At 38.4% G+C, this 24,256-nt stretch overlaps 1 protein-coding gene across 2 annotated transcripts in view; it reads right to left on the reverse strand.

Annotated features, from left to right (window-relative positions):
* The window catches only part of Suz12 (SUZ12 polycomb repressive complex 2 subunit), a 48,617-nt gene that overhangs the window by 14,170 nt on the left and 10,191 nt on the right, over positions 1–24,256 (reverse strand). For both annotated transcript variants that reach the window (XM_052756875.1, XM_052756874.1), the window contains 4 exons: positions 12,276–12,325; positions 8,782–8,867; positions 4,669–4,900; positions 3,012–3,105 (listed from right to left, as the gene is read on the reverse strand). In XM_052756875.1, the coding sequence (XP_052612835.1) occupies positions 3,012–3,105; positions 4,669–4,900; positions 8,782–8,867; positions 12,276–12,325 (462 nt within the window). The remainder of the gene's footprint in view (positions 1–3,011; positions 3,106–4,668; positions 4,901–8,781; positions 8,868–12,275; positions 12,326–24,256) is intronic.

A 24,256-nucleotide genomic window follows, 5' to 3' on the forward strand; every position in this document is an offset into this window, starting at 1 on the left:
GCCTAGCAAGTAAAACCAACCACTGAAGTCTATCTCCTAGCAGCAAATACATTTAGATTTAAGAGGGATTTTTGGTGTGTGTTGTCTCTGTGATCTATTACTTGAATTTACCCTTTGATAGTGTAACAAGTTAGTTCAGTTTTTTTTTTTTAATTAACTTTGGCCTTTGAAAAATTTTTAGTTTAGTGGGAAATACAGTTCTCTACTATTAAATTTAAAGGTGTCTCCCTCATGCTTTTACATGGCTACATGATGTTCCACATTATGGCTGTGCATTTGACAACTACAATCCAATGCACTCACCTCCCTGTAATGTGCTTGGAGGCCCTTCCCCCCACAGCCTCAGGAACAATGCTTTATCAACTTTTTTGACTGTCAATCTGATAAGTGAAAAAAATGACATCTTAATGTACTTTTAATTCAGATGTCTTACCTTTTTAAGTAAGAACCACATATACTCTCTTTAACAATTTATTACATCCTTTGTTGTTTTACTGGAGTATGGGGTTTTATTTGTTACTGTTACTGTTTTGAGATGGGATCTTTTACAAAGCTTGGGCTGGCATGTGACTTGAGATCTACTTCACTCTCCTGAGGCTGCCTGCAGTCCTTCAGAGCTGCACAACCGTTTTATATCAGAGAACTCTGAGCATAGGATTGCAAAGTAACTTCCCCATTTGTCACGTTTTTGGAGCCTGCTGTTTTAGCCTCTGTAGTAGTTGGGATTATAGGCACGTGACACCACATCTGTATTGTATTGTTTCACTCTGGTTATGGTGGCCTTTGTTCTCTGAAAGCCTTAGGTTTCTCTTTTTTTCCCAATATTTCAAACTTCCTCTGTGTTTTTTTTTTTTTTTTTTTTTTTTTTGGTTTTTTCGAGACAGGGTTTCTCTGTGTAGCTTTGTGCCTTTCCTGGAACTCACTTGGTAGCCCAGGCTGGCCTCGAACTCACAGAGATCCGCCCGGCTCTGCCTCCCGAGTGCTGGGATTAAAGGCGTGCGGAACCACCGCCCGGCCCTCTGTGTTTTTTACATTTGGGTATCCTTTTAGAAAACTTTAATGTAAGATTAAAAGAAAAAATTTTGATACATCTAACTTCAAGATTGTGGTTCATAAATACAATTCTTTACTAAAAGCAATACCAGGACTTCTGAAAGAAAAGACAATCTCAGAAGTATGAGGAAAAGGAGATTTTGAGTACCGAATAAGGAAAACCTAAAAATATAAAAAAGATATTAGGATCCAAAGCTATAAAGAGAAACTTTGTCTAGAAAAAACAAAAACAACAACAAAAAAAAGAGATACTGGAATCTGCTTCAAAGGGCTCATTATAACCAATCTTTGTATAATTTGAGCATTAATATGAGTAACAACATGAACAGATGAAAACAAACTCACTAAAAATATATGCTAATCCACATTGGTTTAAACAAAAAACTAAAAAAATGAGGAAATCCTCTTCACAGAAAAATGCCAATGAATTAATCATGGAGAAACAAGGGGGAAAAAAAGCATACACAAGGCCCTTTGTTCAATACCTAATATTACTAAAAATAAAATTAACAAAAAGAGCTCAACATAGTGATACTTGTCTGCTTATATTCCCAGCATTCAGGACACTGAGGTGGTGGTGGCGCACACCTTTAATCCCAGCACACGGCAGGCAGGGGCAGGCCTCCCTGTGAGTTCTGTACTTTTAATTCAGGTGTCTTACCTTTTTAATTGTTTAAGATCTCTGTGAGTCGAGGCCAGCCTGGGCCACAAAGTGAGTTCTAGGAAAAGCGCAGAAACTACACAGAGAAACCCTGTCTTCAAAAATCAAAAAAAGGGGTAGGGTGGGGCGGGGATTTAGCTTAGTAGTAGAGCAAGGCGCTGGGTTCGGTCCTCAGCTGGGGGAGGGGTTGGGGAGGTAAAGAGTTTGAGACCAGGGCTGGAGAGACGGCTCAGAGGTTAAGAGCACATATTGTTCTTGCAAGGAACTACCCTTCCAGAGGTCCTGAGTTCAATTCCCAGCAACCACATGGTGGCTCACAACCATCTGTAAACGAGATCTGGTTCCCTCTTCTGGCCTGCAGGCACACAGGCAGGCAGAACACTGGATACGTAAGTAAATAAATAATTAAAAAAAAAAAAAAAGCTTGAGATCAGCCTGATCTAAATAATAGTAAGACTATTCCAAACAAAAAGACATTACTAGATGAACAGGAAGCCACTGTTAGACATGCTGAGTGCAGGTAAGTGGCTATCAGGCTGAAGCACAGCAAGGTGGAGATGAAGTACAAAAATGAAACACACAAAGATAGCCAATGAGATAAAATGGTAAAAAAATAAAGGTAAAGGGTGTGTGGATATTACGCAAATATTCTTTGAGCTTTTCTACGTATTTAAAATTTTTACAATTAAACCATGAGGAAAAATTCATTTAGTTTCTTCTTAGCATTTTTCTTCATTAAAACAAAGACAAGTTCATTTCATACAAAGAATATATTAGTGTGTATGTGAGGTACAATGAATAAAACAGAAAACACATGTGCCCCTAGCTGCCCAGAACACAGTATCAGCATGAGTGAAGCCTAGTGAAGGTAGACCATATTGTTTACCACTAGACTCACTACTGCGCCCCAGTGTTTTGTTTTGTTTTTTTCTTTTCTTTTTTTTGTTTGTTTTTTGAGACAGGGTTTCTCTGTGTAGTTTTGGTGCCTGTCCTGGAACTTGCTCTGTAGCCCAGGCTGGCCTCAAACAAACAGAGATCCGCCTAACTCCGCCTCCCGAGTGCTGGGATGGAAAGGCATGCGCCACCACCGCCCGGCTTGAATAAAAAATTTTAACTGAGTTAACTCATAGTTCCTTATCTCTACTTACTGCTCACTATATGATAAATAGGAAATGCAGTATTTGCAAATTTGTTCTTCCACTTATTAGAAGAAAACAAAGCAGTATCACCTTACTCTGCTTCAGAATGAAAACATTTGCAGACCACTATGGAAGCCTCATCTGACCATCAATATTACCTGTTTTTGTCAAACACTGTCATTTGTGCAACAAATGTCTTTTCCCCATCTTCACGATTTCGTTTTCTTCTGGCTGGAACTTCTTCACTGACATCTGAATTAAATAAAATTTTTTGTAAAACAATTACTTGAAAAAAACTGTCACCTGCAATATATGGTCCCTTTTAAAGCTGCAAAGTAAAATGTGCCTCATTTACCCAAAGGAGGTACAAATTACAATGTTTCAATATTTAGATTCATTTGTGTCAACTTTGGATTTTTAACATGTATTATGTCCATCTTTATTTTTCTACAACATGATCTCATTACATAGCTCAGGCTGGTCTGGAAATGGCCATGCACTGGGTGGCTTTCCACTCCAATTGGTCTACTGGGTGAGGGAGTCTGTAGGTCTGCACAACTCAGCTGGGTCTGACCTTACTTCCTGACATCACTGACCATCAGAACTCATATTTGCAAACACTAACTTGCTTGGGATGACTCATGCTAGGCAAGCTTCTCATTACTACTCAGAGTTCCATTATAAGAATTTAAAAGAGATTTGTTTATATTTTATGAGTGCTTTGGGCAGCATTTATGTTTGTGTACCATGTGCATACAGTGCCCATGGAAGCCAGAAGATGTCAGATCCTTTAGAATTGGCGTTATAGACAGCAGTTAACTGCCATGTGGGTGAGGGGAACCAAACCTGGATCATCTAGGAGAGCAACAAGTCTCTTCTAAGAGTGTTTACAATGAGCTATCGTTTCAGCTCCTTATAATAACTTTGAAACAGTACTTCACATATACCTGTTAGGCCACTGCTCATTTCAATGCAATTATTTATTCCACATCTCTCTCCCTAAACTAGGCTGTAAGCCTTCTGAGAATAGTACTGCAAATTATCTTTGTATTATAGGTATCTATACATCAACTGAATGATTACCTCAAAGATGAATTCTGATCTGCTAGAATAAAGGAATGGATATAGGAATCAGTGTGATATGTATTATACTGCTCATGTTCAAGATAGTACAATGGCATGCACTCTAGTCCCCAGCACTTTGAAAGCTGAGCTGGAAGGATCACGAGTCCCGTTTAAAGACCAGCCTAGGCAATGGTGAGACCATATATCAAGAGAAAAAGGAAAAAAGCAAGAAAGTAAGAAGAGAAAAATAAAGGGAAAGAGAGGCAGGGAGAGTAGAAAAGAGGGGAAGGAAAAAAAGCAGGTAGGCAGAGACAGAAGACAAAAAGGGAAAGGTCAGGTTTAACCTAAGCAGTGAGCAGAAACCCAGCATGAGGAAGGCCCTAGGTCAATCTCCAGCATAACAAATTAACAACAGAATAACAATCTTTCCAATATTGGAAAGAAACAAGGTTGTATGGGTTATTTTATTTATTTTACTATTATTTTTAGGTTTGTTTTTGAGAAAGGGTCTTGCTACATTACAGCCAAGGCTAGCCTCAAACTCATGTTCTACTGACTCAGTCTTCTGAGCACTAGATTAGAGGCACAAACTACCACATCCAGCAGAAAGTCAAAGTTATTTAAAAAAAAAAAAAGGAAATACTTTATACACAATTCTAAATATTATGAAGAAATATTAATTCAAATATTTTCACTGACTACTTTAACATCCAATAATATAATCTAGTGAAATTATAGAAATAAAATTACCAATATTTTCATTGGTTTCTCCATTAATCATTCCATTAAATTCTCTTCTTCCTGGACGAGTTACTCTAAACAGTAATGAGTAAGACTTCACCATATGGCTGTTACTAGGTTCAAATTCATTACTGGAAACTGCCAGGGATGGGAAATTTCCTGGTTTTGTTTGATTGAGGTCAGGATTCAAAGGCACCTGCTTTTTACCAGTAGGAACTTGCCTTATTGGACAACTTACATCCTGCAAAGTAAAGATTCATAAGTTACATTTATACATAAGCAATGGTTAATTACACTAAAACTTCTAATCACAGTCATAGGAAACATGGTATAAGTCATGATTATCAAATGGCATGTTAAAATAATTATACTGCTGAAAATTGTGAAGCAAAAATAAAAAATAAAACAAGCAGATTCCCAATATTAAAGCAATTGAAGATTACTACAATATAATGAACAGAGAGAAAAGTATATCCAGTATCCATCTGTTAAGTTATTTGTAAGATTTGTATTACAAATATGAAATACATGGGCTTAGAATGGAGGTATGGGGCCTGAAAGTACTGAACAGTGGTGAAAGCACTTGTCTACTCTGTGCAAGGCTTTGTTTCAACTACAAGCAGTAAGGAAAACAATATAGTCTAAAAAAAAAGACTGGGGATGTTGTAGTGCATTGGTAGAGAATTTCCCCTGTATGCACAAAGGCGTGAGTGCTGGGTTCAATCCCAAGCACTATATTGACAGGTATGGTGGTACAGGTGGAGGATCACAAATTCAAGCTCATATTGGACTATATAGTGAGTTGGAGCAGCACTGACTACTTTAAGAATCTTCCTCAAAATAAGTAAATAAAATAAAAACCTAAAATATAAACAAAATAACTGGAAATATAAGAAAAAAGAAACAGAATTAAAGGGCTGGTGATAAAGTCAGTAGTAGAGCATGAGTCCCTGGGTTCCCAGCACTCAGCAGACAGACAGAAAGATCTCCATGAGTTAAAGGCCAGCCTGGCCTACAAAACTGAGTTCCAGGACAGCCAGGGCTGTTACACAGAGAAACCCTTTGTCTTGGGAAAAAAAAAGAAAAGAAAACAAACAAAACAAAAAACCCCAAACAAACAAAAAACCTGGGCAGTAGTGGCGCAAGCCCTCCTAGGAGGTAGAGGAAGGTGGATCTCTGTGAATTGCAGGGCAGCCTGGTCTACATACTGAGTTCCAGGACAGCCAGGACTACACAGAGAAACCCTGTCTCCAAAAAAATTAAAACACTAAAAAAAAAATGAGAGAGAGGGAGAAATTAGTAGCATGCTTAAAATATTAAAATCCCCTAACTTCAACATTTCCTTTAAATTTTGATGTAACAAATGGGAGCATCAGAAAGAGAAGATACCTATAAACCCCATTGTTACAAAACAGTAAATCCATATCTATTTTATATATTCTTTAATAGGAAAGACAGCATTCATCTGAGAAATAGTCACTCCATAACTAATTATGCTGAGAGCACAGTAGAAAAAATACTGCATCTCATGTGGTAACTATGGAGACAGGACAGTCCAGGAGGTTGGCCTCATAGCTCTGATGCTTCTGACGTAACTCCCTTGTCATAGAACATAGGCATGTGCTTCCACAACCAACTTAGTAACTTCTTTAAAAGAAATAAAACAGGCTGGAGATGGCTCAGCAGAAACTTAACACTGGCTGCTCTTCCAGAAGACCCAGGTTTGATTCCCAGCACCTACATGGCGGTTCACAAGATCTAGGGATGCCTCTTTTTTTTTAAGATTTATTTATTACACATACAGTGTTCTGCCTGCATGTATCCCTGCAGGCCAGATGAGGGCACCAGATGTCATTACAGATGGTTGTGAGCCACCATGTGGTTGCTGGGAATTGAACCCGGGACCTCTGGAAGAGCAGTCGGTGCTTTTAACCCCTGAGCCATCTCTCCAGCCCCCTAGGGATGCCTCTTAAGACATCAGGCATGTATATGATGCGCAGATATGCAGGCAGTCAAAATAACTATAAATAGCCAGGCGGTGGTGGCGCACGCCTTTAATCCCAGCACTGGGAGGCAGAGCCAGGCGGATCTCTGTGAGTTCGAGGCCAGCCTGGGCTACAGAGTTCCAGGAAAGGCGCAAAGCTACACAGAGAAACCCTGTCTCGAAAAAACCAAAACAAACAAACAAAAAAACTATAAATAATAATAGCAATAATAATAAATCTGTATTTACAGATTAAAAGAAAATTCTACTCTACATGAGAAATCTAAGTCTCACCCACATCCTAAGCCTTATATTTCACAAATAACTAAAACCAACAATTGGGTATACATGTCCTTTGAAGATGCTTACAACTGTTATTTTTTCTGAAACACAAACAGGACACACTTTTTTTTTTTTTTTTTTTTTGCCGAATGCCATTTATTGAAGGAAGGAGGAGGTCTTAAATACAGGATTACAGCACAATGGGAGAACCCCAGAGGGCAGAAGTTCGCTACTGATGTTTTACAATCTTTCATCTAAGCTGTTGACACCCATTATGCAGGATACACAGACAAGGAACTTCCCTTAAGCATTCAGGAGGGTGGAATAGTTCCAGCAGGGAATTAGCATAGGGAGGATATCAAGGTCAAGGTAGCAAGCAAGGCAACAGTTACCCAAGACGGGGGCTAGGGTCCTACAGGTCCCCCTTTTACTAGAAAATGAGCTTCTGACTTAGGGTGCATGGGACGTCAGCAGGTCACCTTACCCGTCATGGAGACGCCTGCCCAGGCCACAGAGACGCTCTGTCTTAGGTTGGTGAGCGCCCCCAGGCATTACTCGCAGGACACACTCTTATAACTACAGTTTTTCCGCATAAATAAATAATGTGTTTTAAAATTTCACTTTACTGCCTATCATAAATTTTTATGGGAGTTGAATAACTTTACATATACCACTTTTTAATATGTTATGTGTCTCCTATCATCCAGTCATATTCTTGTTATGACTCTGGCAGCTTTAAGTCTCTCATCACTTTAAACCATATGGAACAAATCGCCAGCAGGAGTTCTATATAGTTTAACTCCTGTTTAAGATGTAATGATACATAGGTGCACTCGAAAAAATAGGAACAAAAAAACCCTCTATCACCCTTTCTTGTGCTTACTGGACATACTTACATCCTCTTTGGAAAGAAATACCCATTCCTATCATGTAGCCATTATTAATTTTGTTGCCTTAAATAAAAGAGAGACTCAAGGACTTAAATTCATTAGAAGTACATGCTGTTGGTTTTGGTGGGTTGCTCAGAAAATTTATATTGCCATTATGGCAGCTGTTTTTATGATGAAATGATTTAATCTTCTAAATACAATCTGATGTAATGTATTAATAAGTCAATGGTTGATAATGCTGACAGTAAATTTCTTTCCATCATTGTGCTATAAAAGAAATAATCTTGCTGGGTGATGATGGCGCACCCCTTTAGTCCTAGCACTTGGGAGGCAAAGGCAGGCGGATCTGAGTGAGTTTGAGGCCAGCTAGGACTGTTACACAGAGCATCCTTGCCTCCAAAAACCTAAATAAATAAATAAATAAACAAACAAACAATCTGGGCTGGTGAGATGGCTCAGCCATTAAAGAATAGGCTTACAAGCAAAAATCTAAGAAATAATGTTTTGGGGAAAAACTCTTTCAGCTCTTATCTAATACTGTAAAGATTACATCCATATCAATGCACTAGTAGCTAAGGAACAACCTGAGTCTAAATGATAGAAGCAACTGAATCTGTCCTAAAACCACAGCTTCTGCCTGTGACTTCTACTTGACAATGTTTTGTACAGATGCTCAGCTCAGGGGACAATTAGGAAGGGTGGCAACAGGTTATAAAAGGAGTAAGTCAGCCACCAATGTAGCTGTCTCCCTGTCCCTCTCTGAGACACCATCTCATTATGTAGGTCTGGTAGGCCTGGCTTGTTCCTGCCTCCCAATTGCTGGAACTAAAGGTGTGTGTTACCAAGCCCAGCCTCAACAGTCTTCATTTCTGAGGTTTTAAAATTGGCTCACAATTATAGTAGATATGCAGAAACATGTTCAATTAAAGATTATTCTACTTCATCTACTAGTATTTTATACGTTACCTTTCTTTTTTTGTGGCAAACTTTCACAAGCAGGACTTCCAGGGTAACAGAATTTTGTTCATTTTCTGAGTTTTGTGATGGCTTATCTAAATAGAAAAACCAATGTCTTAAAAATCTTTTTAATGTATACATGAGAAAAAAAATAAAAAATATTTTCCTAAGTTAAGGAATCTCAAAAGACTTCCTATAATGAAAACATATCACAAGCTTTATTTTTCTTTTTTCTTCCCAGTTCAGTTCCAGACTTGTAGCATTCTTTTTAATAATAAACTTTTCATAAGACAAATATATGTATCTGCCTATAGACTAAGATTTTTCTCCCAATTTGAGTAAGATGGCTCAGTTGTTTTAATTACACTTAACCTATTTACTTCTCACTTGAAAATTTAACGTTTATGAGACTACAAAAAATGTGTTCTTCAAAAGTGACAAATGCAAGCAAAGCTTCTTGGCAAGAAGCCTGGGTAAAATAGTTCTAGAGGATTAAAAAACAAAACAAAACAACAACAACAAAAAAAATTCTTTTTCCTTCTCCCAAAATACATTACTAGAAAATTTATTTAGTGAGACATGGCGGTACACATCTTTATTCCTGGCACCTGGGAGGTCGAGGCAGGTACATCTCTGTGAATGTGAGGCCAGCCTGATATACATAATAAGATCTTGTCTTGAGAGAGAGAGAGAGAGAGAGAGAGAGAGAGAAGAGAAAGAAAGGGTCTAAGTGGCAAGAGCAAAAATATTATTTACCACATAGGCATGCTTTGGCTTAGAAAACTTAAAAAAAATTTAGTTTTAAGTATCAGAGTCCATACTTTCTGATTAAATAACAAAAACTTTTGCAAGCCAAGGCTCCAAAGTACTGTCTATTATTTACTGATCTTTAAAATTCTGAAGTTAATAGTTCAAACCTAAATATTTAAATACTAAACTTCAATAATATACACAACTATTACTAGATCATTAATATACCTATATATACTGAAAACAATATTTTTTTCCTTCTTAGATTTTTAAGTAACTTTCTTTCCTACAGAAAATCAACCTTCTTGGGCTATGGGCATTATTGCTCAGGGGTAGACTGCTTCCCTAGTATGCTGAAGGATAGGTGTTTGGTATCTAGCCCCAAACCAAAATAAAACCAATAACTAAAACCAAAAAACAAAACAAATCCACCTCAATCTATTTATGCAAAGTATACTGAGAAAAGATGGCTGAATCAGTCTCTTTGAAAATTATCATCATGATGAAAATATTCTAAGATGGCAAAAATAATCCAGAGCCCAAAACAGAAAGATTGTCAAAACAATGCTTACCATGAGAATGGAACCCTAACAACGTATATAAATTCATTCTCAGATCTCTCATGTAATTTCTCCTATTCTGGGCCTTTTGTTTGTCTGAAACAGGCAAACTGACCTAGATCTTGCAAGAACTACCGATCCTTTGGCCTTGGCCTCCCAGGTGCTGGAGTTACATACAGAAGCACATGCCACCACATCCAACAATGTTAGGAACCTTGAAGCTGGTTCTCTATTCTGGTTCTTAAGTGTTTTTTTTTTTTTTAATTTTTTTTTTTTTTTAAATATTTAAACACACCTTTAATCCCAGCACTCGGGAGGCAGAGCCAGGTGCATCTCTGTGAGGTCGAGGCCAGCCTGGTCTACAGAGCGAGATGCAGGACAGGCACCAAAACGACACAGAGAAACCCTGTCTCGAATAACAAAACAAACAAACAAAACCACTAAATATTTATTTATTATGTAGTGTTTGGCTTGCATGTATCACAACAGGCCAGAAGGAGGCACCAGATCTCATTTATAGATGGTTGTGAGCTACCATGTGGGTACTGGGAATTGAACTCAGGACGTGTGGAAGAACAGCCCATGCTCCTAACCTCTGAGCCATCTCTCTGGCCCAACAAAAAATTTTTAATTTTCTCAAACTTCCATTAATTTTATTTTATTTGAGATAGGGGCTTATGGAGCTCTGGCCAGTCTGGAACTCTTAAGAGATCCATCTGCCTCCTAAGTGCTGGGATCAAAGTTGTGTGCCTCTCTACACTTGGCAAGGAAATTTTTTTTTATCAGATAGTTCTCAAAGATACCATTTTAGTATCAATATATTTATGTTTTAAAAAGTCCCTGGAAACAAAGCTAATGAATCCATAAAGGTTAAATTATGGCTTCTAAAATGAGTTCATATATGAGTACTATAGAAAACAAATACAGATGATTAAAAATAGGAATTGCAGATTATAAATTATTTAAGAGAATAGAAATTGTTATTTGGGTTACCTCCATATACAAAACAGGCCAGCTCTTAAAGTAAGGGGTAAACACTGTTAGTGGACAATATACATATGATCAGATTTGAAGTTTCTAATATAAAAACCATGACTCACTTATCAAGAGGTTACCACACTATTTTATTATCATCCTCACCTGTCTGTTATTTCAAGGCTGCAGACAGAACGCAGGACCTGGCCTGTGTTGGCACCCACACCACCACTCTCTACTCCTCAGCCCCTTAAACTTTGTTACTTACTGAACTATTTCAAGAAAAACTTAAGCTTTTTTTCTGGTAAAAATTTTATTCCACTGAATAAGAGGATATATAAACTTAAGATGGACAAGCTGACAGGCATTATTTATTCTTTTTTATAATCATTATTTACTTTAAATGTGTTTGTATATGAGCATGTATGAATATAGAGATATAGGACAACTTACAGGAGTCTGTTCTCTCCTCTACCATGTGAGTTCTGGAGATCAAACTCAGGTCATTAGGCTTGGTCTCATGTTATCTACTAAGCCACCTCAATAATGCCCTAATTATTTTTGGGTTGTTTTTTGTTTTGTTGTTCTGAGTCAGGGTCTCACTGTCTGTAGCCCTGGCTGGCCTGGAACTCACTATGTAGACCAGGATGGCTCTGAATGCAGAGAACTCTCTGCCTCCTCATGCATGCACCACCATGCCTGGCCCTTACCACTCTTGGCCCTTATTCATTTTTAAAACAACTCAACTTCCCCAACATACTTTTAGCATTTGCTGAAATGAACACAAAATACCATATATTTTCTTGGTACTAACTGACATTCTGATAGTATCTCATTAGTAGTAGTGGTTATTTCAGCTTTTTATTGTTCTCTTTGAAAACATCAAAACAAAAACAAAACAATACCAATGACGTAGTACCAACTCAACAAATAATATGTAGGTGGGTCATACTAAGATCCTTGGCCTCTTGAACTTCTGAGATAACTATTTAAAATTTTTCTCATTACATTTTAAGCTTAAAATTGAAAAGCATCAGATGGCTATGGGTATAGCTCAGTAGCAACACAGTTGCTTGAGAGGGACATTGTGTTTAATACCCAGAACACACAAAAAAATAAAAACAAGAAATTCCAAACAAATGAAAATTAGCAAAACAAAACAGAAAAAGAAAGAACACAAATAATTCAGAATGAAGAATTTTTCCATTATAAACTTACCATTTTTGTAGAAGAAACCGGTAAATGTAAGTTGCAAATGAGCAGACAAGCTAAATAAAACAAAAAGTTACCACTTTAATATTCTGTAATAAATGTAGTACAGACCTTAAAATACTCTGAGAGCAAAGGTATTCCAAGTAGTTATGAACGTTTGATTTTCTCACTCTTAACTATGCAGGCTCAGATCTCGATGTGCTTTTGCTAACTGTTAACAATCAAAACAGTATGTCTGCTTTCAATACAGCACATGCAGACACATAGAGGCTAGTGCAATCTCTGTAATCTCTGCAGCTCAGCAGACAAAGATATTAGCTATCCAGATCAAGGACAACCTAAGCTACATGGTGAAACCCTATCTCAAAAACAAAATCACAACAACCACAACCAACTCCTCTCACACACAATTGACAAAAATACAAGTAAAAACACCAAAGGAATAGGCCAAAAAGAGCAGACCACCAAATGATGCCCCATAACCACAGTGTTTGCTTTATTGTCTTTGCTATAAAGGGGAAGGTTTCCTATCATTTAATGTTAGAAATATTTGACAATGGAATCTAATTCAATGTAGAAGTATTTAATATGTTTCCCATGGTGCTAGGACTTCCCATGTTAGGCAAATACACTACCTCTGAGTTCCCAGCCCAGCTCTTCAAATACATCAAAGCAATGGAAATTCATACATCTTAACAGATGATGTGGAGCCACTACTTTATTCTACAATTAAGAGTGAAACACACAATCCCAAATCCATTATAAATGTATATTTACTTTTTGTTTTTTAAATAATATAACTTTATTTTAAGGTAGGAAGGTGTCAGATTCCCTGGAACTGGAGTTACAGATAGTTGTGAAGTGCCATGTGGGTACTGGGAATTCAATCAGGTCCTCTGGAAGAGCAGCCAGTGCTCTTAACCACTGAACCATCTCTCCAGCCCCATATAATTTACTTCTTTAATATGTCATTTTTCACATAAGAGTTAGAAGCTCAAGCCGGGCGGTGGTGGCGCATGCCTTTAATCCCAGCACTTGGGAGGCAGAGGCAGGCGGATCTTTGTGAGTTCAAGGCCAGCCTGGTCTACAGAGCGAGATCCAGGAAAGGCGCAAAGCTACACAGAGCAACCTTGTCTCAAAAAAGCCAAAAAAAAAAAAAAAAAGAGTTAGAAGCTCTACAATAAGAAAAGGAAGCAAGCCAGGAGGTGGTGTCACACACCTTTAATCCCAGCACTCAGGAGATAGAGACAGGCGGATCTCTGAGTTTGAGGACAGCCTAGTCTTAGATAGAGTTCCAGGACAGCCAGGGCTACACAGAAAAACCCTATTTCGGGGAAAAAACAAAAACAAACAAAGCATGAAAAAACAGCTAACAGAAACACCAACCGGCTCTTGTAAATACATTTAAATGAGAAAAAAGAATGAACATTTGTTGCAGTTTCTATGGTGATAAAGAACCAGGATTACAGAGGACTCAAGAGAAAAGACGACAGATAAGAACAAGGTATTTTTATAGAGAAGAACTAAAGTGAACAGAGGAACAAAGCTCAGTAAAGGAAAGGCTATGAATGCTGGTTAGGAATCCTAAGATTAGGAAAACACACTTCTAGATGTGGCTAGGATGACATTTCCAGAGCAGCTAATGAAGACTGGGAGCCAATGCACAGATTCACAATTGTGAAGAAGACATTATTGGGACATGCTGAAAAATCGGAGGTAGGTCTGCTTGTAGGAAGGAGGCCCTTCCTCTATGTTGTTTCTCTGCTTCCTAGCTGACACACTATGGAGTTCACTCCCACTATGTGTTTACCATCCCAGTGGACTGACACTTCTAAAATCACGAGCCAAGACAAGTGTCTTCTCCCTATCTCCTGTATTTTGGTGACAGCTATGCAGAAACTCTGTAATCCAGTACATGTGTAGTTTTCTTAAAATGGTGGTAACACTCTAGGTGTGTATATAGAAAGAAATGGGAGTTACAGAGAGTGAAGGAGGTTGCAAAGTGTTACATAAGTAATGACTAGAAATGAGAAGATAGCAAAGAGATTGACCTAGAAAAATCTTCCCAGAACTTCTATTTTTTAAATTTTTTTGTTTGTTTGTTTTCTGGAGCTGAGGACTGAACCCAGGGCCTTCCGCTTGCTAGACAAGCGCTTTACCACTGGGCTAAATCCCCAACCCCTATATTTTTTTTTTTTGAGAGAAATTAGAGGCAAGTAAGTTTTTTTTTCCCCCAGTAACAGATATGAGGATACCTTTATCCTTGGTAGAATATTCCATAAAATCTGCTAGAACATTATAGGGTAAGGCTACTGAGATAGCATTTCAAGAACAATGCTAAGAATGCAAGAGGAAGCCTGGTCTAAAGAATGAGTTCTAGAACAGCCAGAGCTACAGAGAGTCCCTGTCTTCAAAAACCAAAAAGTACCATTAAAAAAACAAAATGACTATAGAAATGCAGTAAAGGTAGACGCAAAGTTAGAAAGCATAAAATATGAAGGAAAAACTAAGAGCAACAACCATAACTGAAGTATCAACAAAACTGTTATACAATGGAATTGGTATTAAAAAAACAAAACAAAACCCATAATGTTTATGGGTGCTTTGCCCTCGTGCATGTCTGTATACCACTTGCATGCCTGGTGCCTACAGAGGAAGACCAAAGAGAGTGTTGGAGTTCCTGGAACTGAAATTACTGATGGTTCAGAGTTGCCTTGTTGGTGCTGGGAATTGGGTCTGGTAGTGTGCTTGTAATCACAATAATCAAGGAAGAAGCAGGAGGATCAGCAATTCAATGCCATCACCAGCTACATAGCAAATTTGACTACACAGTAAGTTCAAGGCCAGCCTGGATAATTGAAACCCATCTTTGACTGTTTTTGGAGAGTTTCTCTGTGTAGCCCTGGCTGTAGACCAGGCTAGCCTAGAACTCAGGAGATCTGCCTGCCTCTGCCCTCCTAAGCGCAAGGGAGAAGCACCCCTATTCAAACAATGAGCCGAACAAACAAAAAAAAATTGGTCTTGTGAGATGGTTCAACAGTTAAGAGTACTGGCTTCTCTTTCAGATGATCTGGGTGCAATTCCCAGCACCCACAAGGCAACTCTCAATCATCAGTAATTTCAGTTCCAGGTCTTCCTCTGAAAGCACCAGACATGCAAGTGGTATACAGACATATACGAGGGCAAAACAACCATAAGCATTATTTAAAAAAAGAATATAAAGGGTTATTCGAAAAAAGGAAAAAAGAACAGAGCACAATGGCAAAGACAATCATGGCAGTCTGGAGGCTGAGACAAGAAGACAAATTCAAGACCAACCCAAGCTACATAGAGATTATCTCAAAAAACAAAAGCAGAAAATGATGCATATGTTGCAAACACTTTCACATTACTCACTTTCTAACTCAACTTAGGTACTTTCAAAATCACAGGGTTAAACTGGGTGGCGGCAGTGGTGCACGCCTTTGGTCCCAGCACTCGGGAGGCAGAGGTGGCTGGATCTCTGTGACTTTGAGGCCAGCCTGGTCTACAGAGTGAGTTCCAGGACAGCCAGGGCTACACAGAGAAACCCTGTCTCCAAAAAACAAAACAAAACAAAAAAACCAGAAAGAAACTTTAGGGCTGGCGTGATAGTTAATTAGGTAAAGGCACTTGCCATCAAGTCTGGTGACCTGAGTTTGATCCCTGGGACCCATAGGTAGAGAAAAATGACTCCTACCAGCTGTTCTCTGACTGCCACTGCACAAGTGGCACGTGTGCACCTGTACACACACACACTACTAAATAAATAAACCAAGTACCTCATGTATCTCAGGCTGTCTTCAAACTTACTATGCAGCCAAGGATCTTTCTGCCTTCACTTCCCCAAGCTGTGGTTACAGGTATACCACCACGTCTACCACAGATTTCTTCTAAAGAAAAAGGGCAGATTTTCTTTCCCCTTCCTCTCCCCCTATATTTATTATACCCACATTTGAAGCTGGGTCAGAGAATGAGAAACAAGAAAACCATGTAAAGTTAGGCATTATTTGATTTCAGGCTAAACAGAATTTAGTTTAAGTGACCAGGATAAAATCTAAGGATTAGGCCCAGCATAGCCTATAATTTTAATTCCAGCACTCAGGAGGCAGAGGTAGGTAGATCTTTTTGAGTTCCAACCTAGCTTAGTCTACATAGCCAGCTCCAGGCCAACCAGGGCTATGTAGTGAAATACTGTCTAGGGAAAAAAGACAACAGAATTATTTATCTATATATTCTCAGGAAATAAGCAGTATGATAACAAAACAATGGCTAAAAAATTTGAAGTTTTAAGGTAGTTGATTCTAAGCATAAAGCCTGACAATTCTGAAGCAACCTGCAGAAAGAGGTTAAGCAAATCCTTAAGGGACTACCATTCTGAAACACAATCCACATAAAAACCTCAAATCTGAATAATGGATCCCACAAAGGAAACCAAGGAGTTTTTTTGTCTTGGTTTTTTTTTTTTTTTTTTTTTTTTTCCTTCAAGAAAGGGTTTCTCGGGCTGGAGAGATGGCTCAGGGGTTAAGAGTGCTAACTCTTCTTCCAGAGGACCCGAGTTCAATTCCCAGCACCCATGTGGCAGCTCACACCTGTCTGAAACTTCAGTTTCAGGGGATCCCGACATGTGGCAAAAACACAAATGCACATAAAAATAAAATAAAAATATATTTAACAAAAAGGAAAAAAGAAAAATAAGAGAAAGGGTTTCTCTGTGTAACAGCCCTGGCTGTCCTGGAACTCACTTTGTAGATCAGCTGGTCTTGAACTCAGAGATCCACCTGCTTCTGCCTCCTCGATGCTGGGACTAAAGGTGTGGGCCACCACACCCAGCTGGAAACCAAGTTATGCTGAAAAGACTGTGAAAACTGCTTTAAATTTATATACATTACTGATAGTACTGGTACAAAGCTTTATAACTATATTACCTCAAAATAAGAAAAACTAGCCGGGTGGTGGTATTGGCAGGTGGATCACAGTGAGTTCAAGGCCAGCCTGGTCTACAGAGTTCCAGAACAGTTACACAGAGAAACCCTGCCTCAAAACAAAACAAAGCACAAAAGGAATAGTTCATATGCTAGCATCTAGACTGCGCAAGGATAGCTACTTCTCTTTTACACATTCACTTATTTATTCTGTTTTGTGTGAGTACACACAATACATGTGTCAAGGTCAGAAATCAGAGCGACAATTTTTGGGAATCAGTTCTTTCCTTCAACCATGCTAGTTCTGGGAAACAAACCCAGGTCATTAGGCTTTGAAGTCAGTGTGCCTTGAGCAGTCGAGCTATCTCATTGGCTTAACTTTCCTTATGCATTTTATCATATAAAGCTAAAAATATAATGATTACACTATAGAATCCATTCTTCTAGAACCCAAGGTCTCAAATACAGCATTTGAGACATACAGATAGGGAAGACTTTGAATTGGGAGATGGTGTATGTCTATTACACAGAAACAAATCTTTCAAAACTATAGAGTGCTTAAGTAGGGCTGGTGGCATATATCTATAATCCCTGTACTTAGGAGGTAGAACAAGAGTATCATTGTAAATTCAACCTCAGGTACATAAAGAGTTCAAGACCAGAAAGGACTACAAGAGTCCGCATCTCGAAGAACACAAAACAGAGACAAAAACAACTTAAAGACATTAGAGGAAAATATACAATAAACCAAAGAAGCCTAAACATTATCTACAAAATAGAAGGGCAGAGAAGAGCTATTAATATAATAGTACTGTTTAAAATAATTTCATTAGTTGTGTAGTTCAGTGATAGAGCAACTGTCTAGCAAGTACACAGTCTTAGGTTCCTTCCCTAGAACTACAAAGATATATATGTACAAAGAATGACTTAACAGCATTCCTATGATAAAGACCATATCTTTTATTTATTTATTTATTGGTTGGTTTGTTTGTTTCGGACAGCATCTTACTACGTATCTCTGTCTATCCTGGAACTCACTATGTAGACCAGAATGGCCTCGAACTCAGAGATCCACCTGCCTCCTGAGAGCTGGGGTTAAAGGTGTGGACCACTACGCCCAGCAAGACCATGTCTTCATATAGCCTCTAAGACCCTGAATTGACTGGTCATAGGTACCTTTTCCAGGCTCCTCATATCACTCTTCCTGCTCTCTCTACTCAGACACCTTGGTCTCAAAGGCTGTTAACATAATGCTCATTTTTCCAGAACCACCTGCTGCTCATCCTCCCTCACTTTACTCCTATATTCATTTTTCAAATTTCAGCTTATTTCTCCAGACAAGTTTTCCTTGGCCATTACATTCTATTCAACAACTCAAACAAGAACAGTTTCTCCTGTGGTATACACTCATGTTTTCCTGTACTTTTCTTCCCCACCATTTATTTCCCTCCAAAAAGGCAGATGTGTTTTGCTCACCATTATATCCCTAAAGCTTAAATATAGTGCTTGGAACATGGCACACTAAGGAAGTGACACACCCCTCTGGCTCCAAATACAGATCCAGACCTTCTCATTGTAGAAAAAGATGCTTACCAAAAGGATGTTTATGAAAGGAAGATAAGTAACTCTAAAGTTTAGGTTTAAACAAAAACAGTGATAAAAGACCCATTAGGACTAAGGATATCTCTGAAAAGTTAGAGAGCTTACTTAGCAAGCAACAAGGCCCTGGGTTAATTTCCCATTAAGGCAAACAAAGCAAAATAACTACAAAAACCAACTAATAAAAGCTCTATTCAGCAAGGGATAGTGTCATATGCCTATAATCCCACCATCTTTGAAGCTAAGGCAGGCAGGAGGATGACAGCAAACTGAAGGCCAACCCAGGAAACATAGCAACACCTCTCAAACAATTAAAAAAAAATTCTAGTTCAGGTAACTTTCCTGGGGATTTATCCAGCAAAGAGACACATCAGAGAAATCTGGGAAGCAGATACGACCTCATGAGTCTCTAAAATTTGCTACATGCTTTGAAGTATGCTACTTTTAAAAATGCTACTTTTCCAAATAATTTGTATAAATGACAGTTTTATCATTGTGTTTTAAGATCAAAATAACTTGTTTATTGAGACAAAGTAACATCTTAGAAAAGCAAAAACTGGGGCTGGAGAGATGGCTCAGTGGTTAAGAGCACTGGCTGCTCTTCCAGAGGTCCTGAGTTCAATTCCCAGCAACCACATGGTGGCTCACAACCATCTGTAATGCGATCTGGTGCCCTCTCCTGGCCTGCAGGGATACATGCAGAGAGGAAATTGTATACATAATAAATAAATAAATAAATAAATAAATCTTTAAAAAAAAAAAGAAAAAAAAAAAAGAAAAGCAAAAACTGCAGGGCATGGAGGCACACAGCACTCAGGAGGCAGGTGAGCTTGAGAATAGCCAGGACTAAAAATCGTGAAAAACCAGAAAGAAGAAAGAAAAAAAAAAAAAAGAGTAAAAACCCATAACATGACTCATGATCCTTTTTCTGTCCATAATTTCTTCTTCTAACAAGTTTCTATAACTAATGTGTAAGACAGCTGTAGACCTAAAGTATAAAAAACCATGGAATATCAACTTGTTTTACATAGATGAATGTTAGTATTTTGGTTCTATTTTTACTTGCCATAAATTTCAAAACTAAACTGGGAGTTTTGATCACACCTTTAATCCCAGCACTTGAGGCAGAGGCAGGCAAATTTCTGTGAGTTTGAGGCCAGCCTGGTCTACAAAGTGAGTTTCAGGACAGTCAGGACATACCCTGTCTCAAAAAATCAACAACAAAAAAAACTAATTTAGGCATTTATACTAGATTTGGGGTTGCAGTACTGTGATATTCTTGTGAATCTAGAAAATCCTCTTTAGTTCTGGGAAATGAAATACACTGGAAATGGAAATGGTCTAGTCTAATTCTGAGAAGTGTGTGTTGAAAGAACATGAATTCCTACAGAAGACATTTAGACTACTAGAGTTGAACAGACATAGCTGTGATCAAACTGAATAAGGTCCTCATGTCTGTGACAATGCAGAGAAGAGAAATGCTCTTGTATATGATTTAAGATTTTAAATTTAATACCGCGGAACAACAAAGATTTGTATTATTCTAACAACGAACTTGACAACAGATTAGTTTTTATAGTACCAGCACTGGCATCTAAGATATCTTCCATAAACCCTGTGTAATAAATTAACACTACAACAAGACTACAGTTAATCTGAGATGAGAAGTACACTGAAACACACTACCTCACTGAAATACACTACTGGGGAGTTTGAGGAGAAACTTGAAAAACATTCTCGGATTATCTTAGTATCTTAGGGAACAACACTGAGACAATATTATACAAATCTCAGAGGATTTGATGATGAATTCGCTATACCCAACTTGATCTTAAAGATCTAAAATTTGTCTTTTTTTTTTTTGGCTTTTTTCGAGACAGGGTTTCCCTGTGTAGCTTTGTGCCTTTCCTGGAACTCACTTGGTAGCCCAGGCTGGCCTCGAACTCACAGAGATCCGCCTGCCTCTGCCTCCCAAGTGCTGGGATTAAAGGCGTGCGCCACCACCGCCCGGCCTAAAATTTGTCTTTTAAAACAGGGTGCAAGAGGCTGGGGAAATGGCTTGACTAACCTGCAGGCATGGGGACCCGTCCAGATCTGCAGCATCCTCATACAAAGCCAGGCACACACTTCAGCACTGGGGTTCAGAGTAATGCTTTGAAGCTCACTAGCCACCCAGGGTTCCTAATTAGAGTGTTCGTGGTATAGGTGTGTATGTATGTCTGTAGGACCTGATCTAAGGACATCCAAGAATTTCATATAGCAAGGCAGGCACAGTGGCACATGCCTTTCATCCCAGCTCTCAGGAAGCAGAGGCAAGTAAACCTATGAGTTCAAGAACAGCCAGAGCCAAATGGCTAGAACTAGAAAATACCATCCTGAGTGAGGTAACCCAGACTCAGAGGGACAAACATGGTATGTACTCACTCATAGGTGGATACTACATATAAAGCAAAGGACAATCAGACTGCAACCCACAGAACCAGAGAGGCTACCTAGCAGCGAGGACTCTAGGATAACTGTGACTTATAATAAGTTTTGGTTTTGCCTAATCACTGGGCAAGTGATTTCACTATTAAGAATTTGTACCGTATCAAGCTGATGAAAGAATATGCTTGCTATACTTCTAGGAGGGGAGGCTAAAAATCTTTTTAGATTATGGACTAGCCTATAGAAAAATGTCTGCCATAAATCAAACAGTGAAGGGGAAGATGAAGAGGAATCTCACCTACACAACTTAAGTAAAACATAGCTCTCTGAACAGATGAAGACAGGTCTCTTCTGTATCCCAGAATCTAATCAATATTTTTATGTATAATTCAGCTATTATTTGGCTTAAAAGGGCTTATTGGGCCGGGCGGTGGTGGCGCACGCCTTTAATCCCAGCACTCGGGAGGCAGAGCCAGGCGGATCTCTGTGAGTTCGAGGCCATCCTGGGCTACCAAGTGAGTTCCAGGAAAGGCGCAAAGCTACTCAGAGAAACCCTGTCTCGAAAAACCAAAAAAAAAAAAAAAAAAAAAAACAAAAAACAAAAAAACCAAAAAAAAAAAAAAAAAAAAAAAGGGCTTATTGGGAAATGTTATCATTTTTACTATTTTCTACAGAGAAAATATTTTCCAGTTTCAAATAACCCTGGACTTTTGAATTATAACTTGTTTTTATGTTAAAAAAAAAAAAGTCTATATGAGAGAAAAAAAAAACAAAAACCATCCTGAGCTACATGGTGCATTCTAGGCCACTCAGAGTTACATAGTAAGACCACCTAAAAACACAAAACAAGACTTATACAGCTATAGTAATTAAGACACTGAAGACTTGATCTCATGTAAAATAGAGAACAAAAAAGATAAAGTCTAAAAAAAGAATTTTATATAATCTACTGATATTTCTATGAATTGCAGTTCAAACCACTGGGTTAAAAGGAAGAAAATTACCAGAGGGCAACTGATCAGAAAGAACCGATCATTTCACATCAATACAACTCACAATTCCTTATAATACACATTCTTAGAGAAATGCTGTTATATTTATCAAAGACACTGCCACAGTGAGATAGTAGTAGGATTTATTATCTATGGAACTAAATTCTGGTAAGGAAGATAAAGAGATCAAACTTTTTTTTTCTTTTTGAGACAGGTTTTCTGTGTAGCCTTGGCTGTCCTGGAACTCACTCTGTAGACCAGGCTGCCCCTGAACTCACAAATCTGACTGCCTCTTGCTAGGATTAAAGGCATGAGCCACCACTGCCCAACAAGATCAAAAATTTTTATTGGCTCATTCTCCTTATAACCTTGAAATGACTAGAGGGCAAATTATGAAGGTAATCAGAAGAAAAAAGTTGGGTCATCAGATGAGGTTCTAACTAGACTATGAGGCACTAAACAGGAGATGTAGGCATGTGGTAGCACTACCACCACATATTAATATTAAAAATCCCTTAGGACCCTCAGAGTTTTGTCAAGGGCAAGTGACCAGATAAGCATCAGAAATAAAAATATAAGCAAAAACTAAGTGTGCAGGCACTGAGAATATTCCCGGTTCTATCTTGTACATTATACAAACTTGATAAAGATTTAGGATCTCAGTTTTTAGAACTTACAAGTTTAAACTGGCCTAGATAGAAATGGAATACAAACTACACTTCAATCATACAATTGTAAGATATAAATAAAGATGTAGTTTTATTTAAGTAACAAAACCCAATTTTTGCAGTGGCTTGTATTTTACCCAAGCCACAGGTAAAATACAAGCCACTACAAAAAAGGGTGGGTGGGGATTAAGATGTTAAAAAAATTACTAAATGAAAAGATATAAATTAAGTACATTATCTGTATTTGCTAGTTTTATGTTAACTGGACATAGCTAGTTATCTTAGAGAAGAGGGAACCCCACTGGGTGTGGTGGCACATGCCTTAAGTCCCAGCACTCAGAACTAGGGAGGCAGAGGCAGATGGATATCTAAGTTCAAGACCAGTTTGGTCTACAGAGTGAGGTCCAAGACAGCCAGGGCTACACAAAAAAAAAAAACCCCTATCTTGAAAAATCAAATAAATAAAGGAAGGAAGGAAGGAAGGAAAAAGAGGGAACTTCAATCCAGAAATGCCCACACCAGATTTACCTATAAGGAATTTTCTTGATTGATGATTGATGTGGGAGGGACCAGGTCTGTGGATAGTACCACCCCTGGGCTGGTGGTCCTCAGTGAAAATAGGCCAAGCAAGCCTTGGGGGAGCAAACCAGTTAACAGCACTCCTCCACAGCTTCTGCTTCAGTTCCTGCTTTCAGGGTCTTTCCCTTCTTCATTTCCTGCTCTGATTTCTTCAGTGATGGACTATGATGTGGAACTAAGCTAAAATAAACCCTTTCCTTCCCAAGATGCTTTGTTTCATGGTATTTTTATCACAGCACTAGAAATCCTTACTAAGACAATATCCTATGTTGATTGGAAAGATATTAAATGGCACATGCGTGTTCTATACTTGGGAGGGTAATGCAAGAAAAAAAGGGTCCTAAGTGAGGCCAGACTGAATATATAAAAAGGAAAGACCCTTTCTCCACAACAAAAACTTAGAGAAAAAGAAAATATACCACCACAATTTTTCTATAAAAAGTTTTTTTGAAGAGACAGAATATGTAGCTAACTAGAGCACTTGCTTAACATTCACAAAAAACTGTATTCAATCTCCAACACAGAAGCTGAGGGATAGGTGGATGGAGAGTTATCCAGAATTTCCAGTTTCTACATTCTCCCTAAAAGTAGTCAATAAATAAATAGCACCTTAGTTCCTAGAATATTCAAAAAGCACAATGAGTTTTTTTCTTTTTTGGTTTTTCAAGACAGGGTTTCTCTTTGTAACAGCCCTGGCGGTCCTGGACCTCATTTCGTACAGAAGGCTGGCCTGGAATTCACAAAGATCCTCTGCCTCCCGAGTTTTGGGATTAAAGGAA

Source organism: Peromyscus californicus, unplaced genomic scaffold (assembly GCF_007827085.1).
Source record: "Peromyscus californicus insignis strain IS unplaced genomic scaffold, ASM782708v3 Scaffold_3__1_contigs__length_106647218, whole genome shotgun sequence".
Taxonomy (NCBI): Eukaryota; Metazoa; Chordata; class Mammalia; order Rodentia; family Cricetidae; genus Peromyscus; species Peromyscus californicus.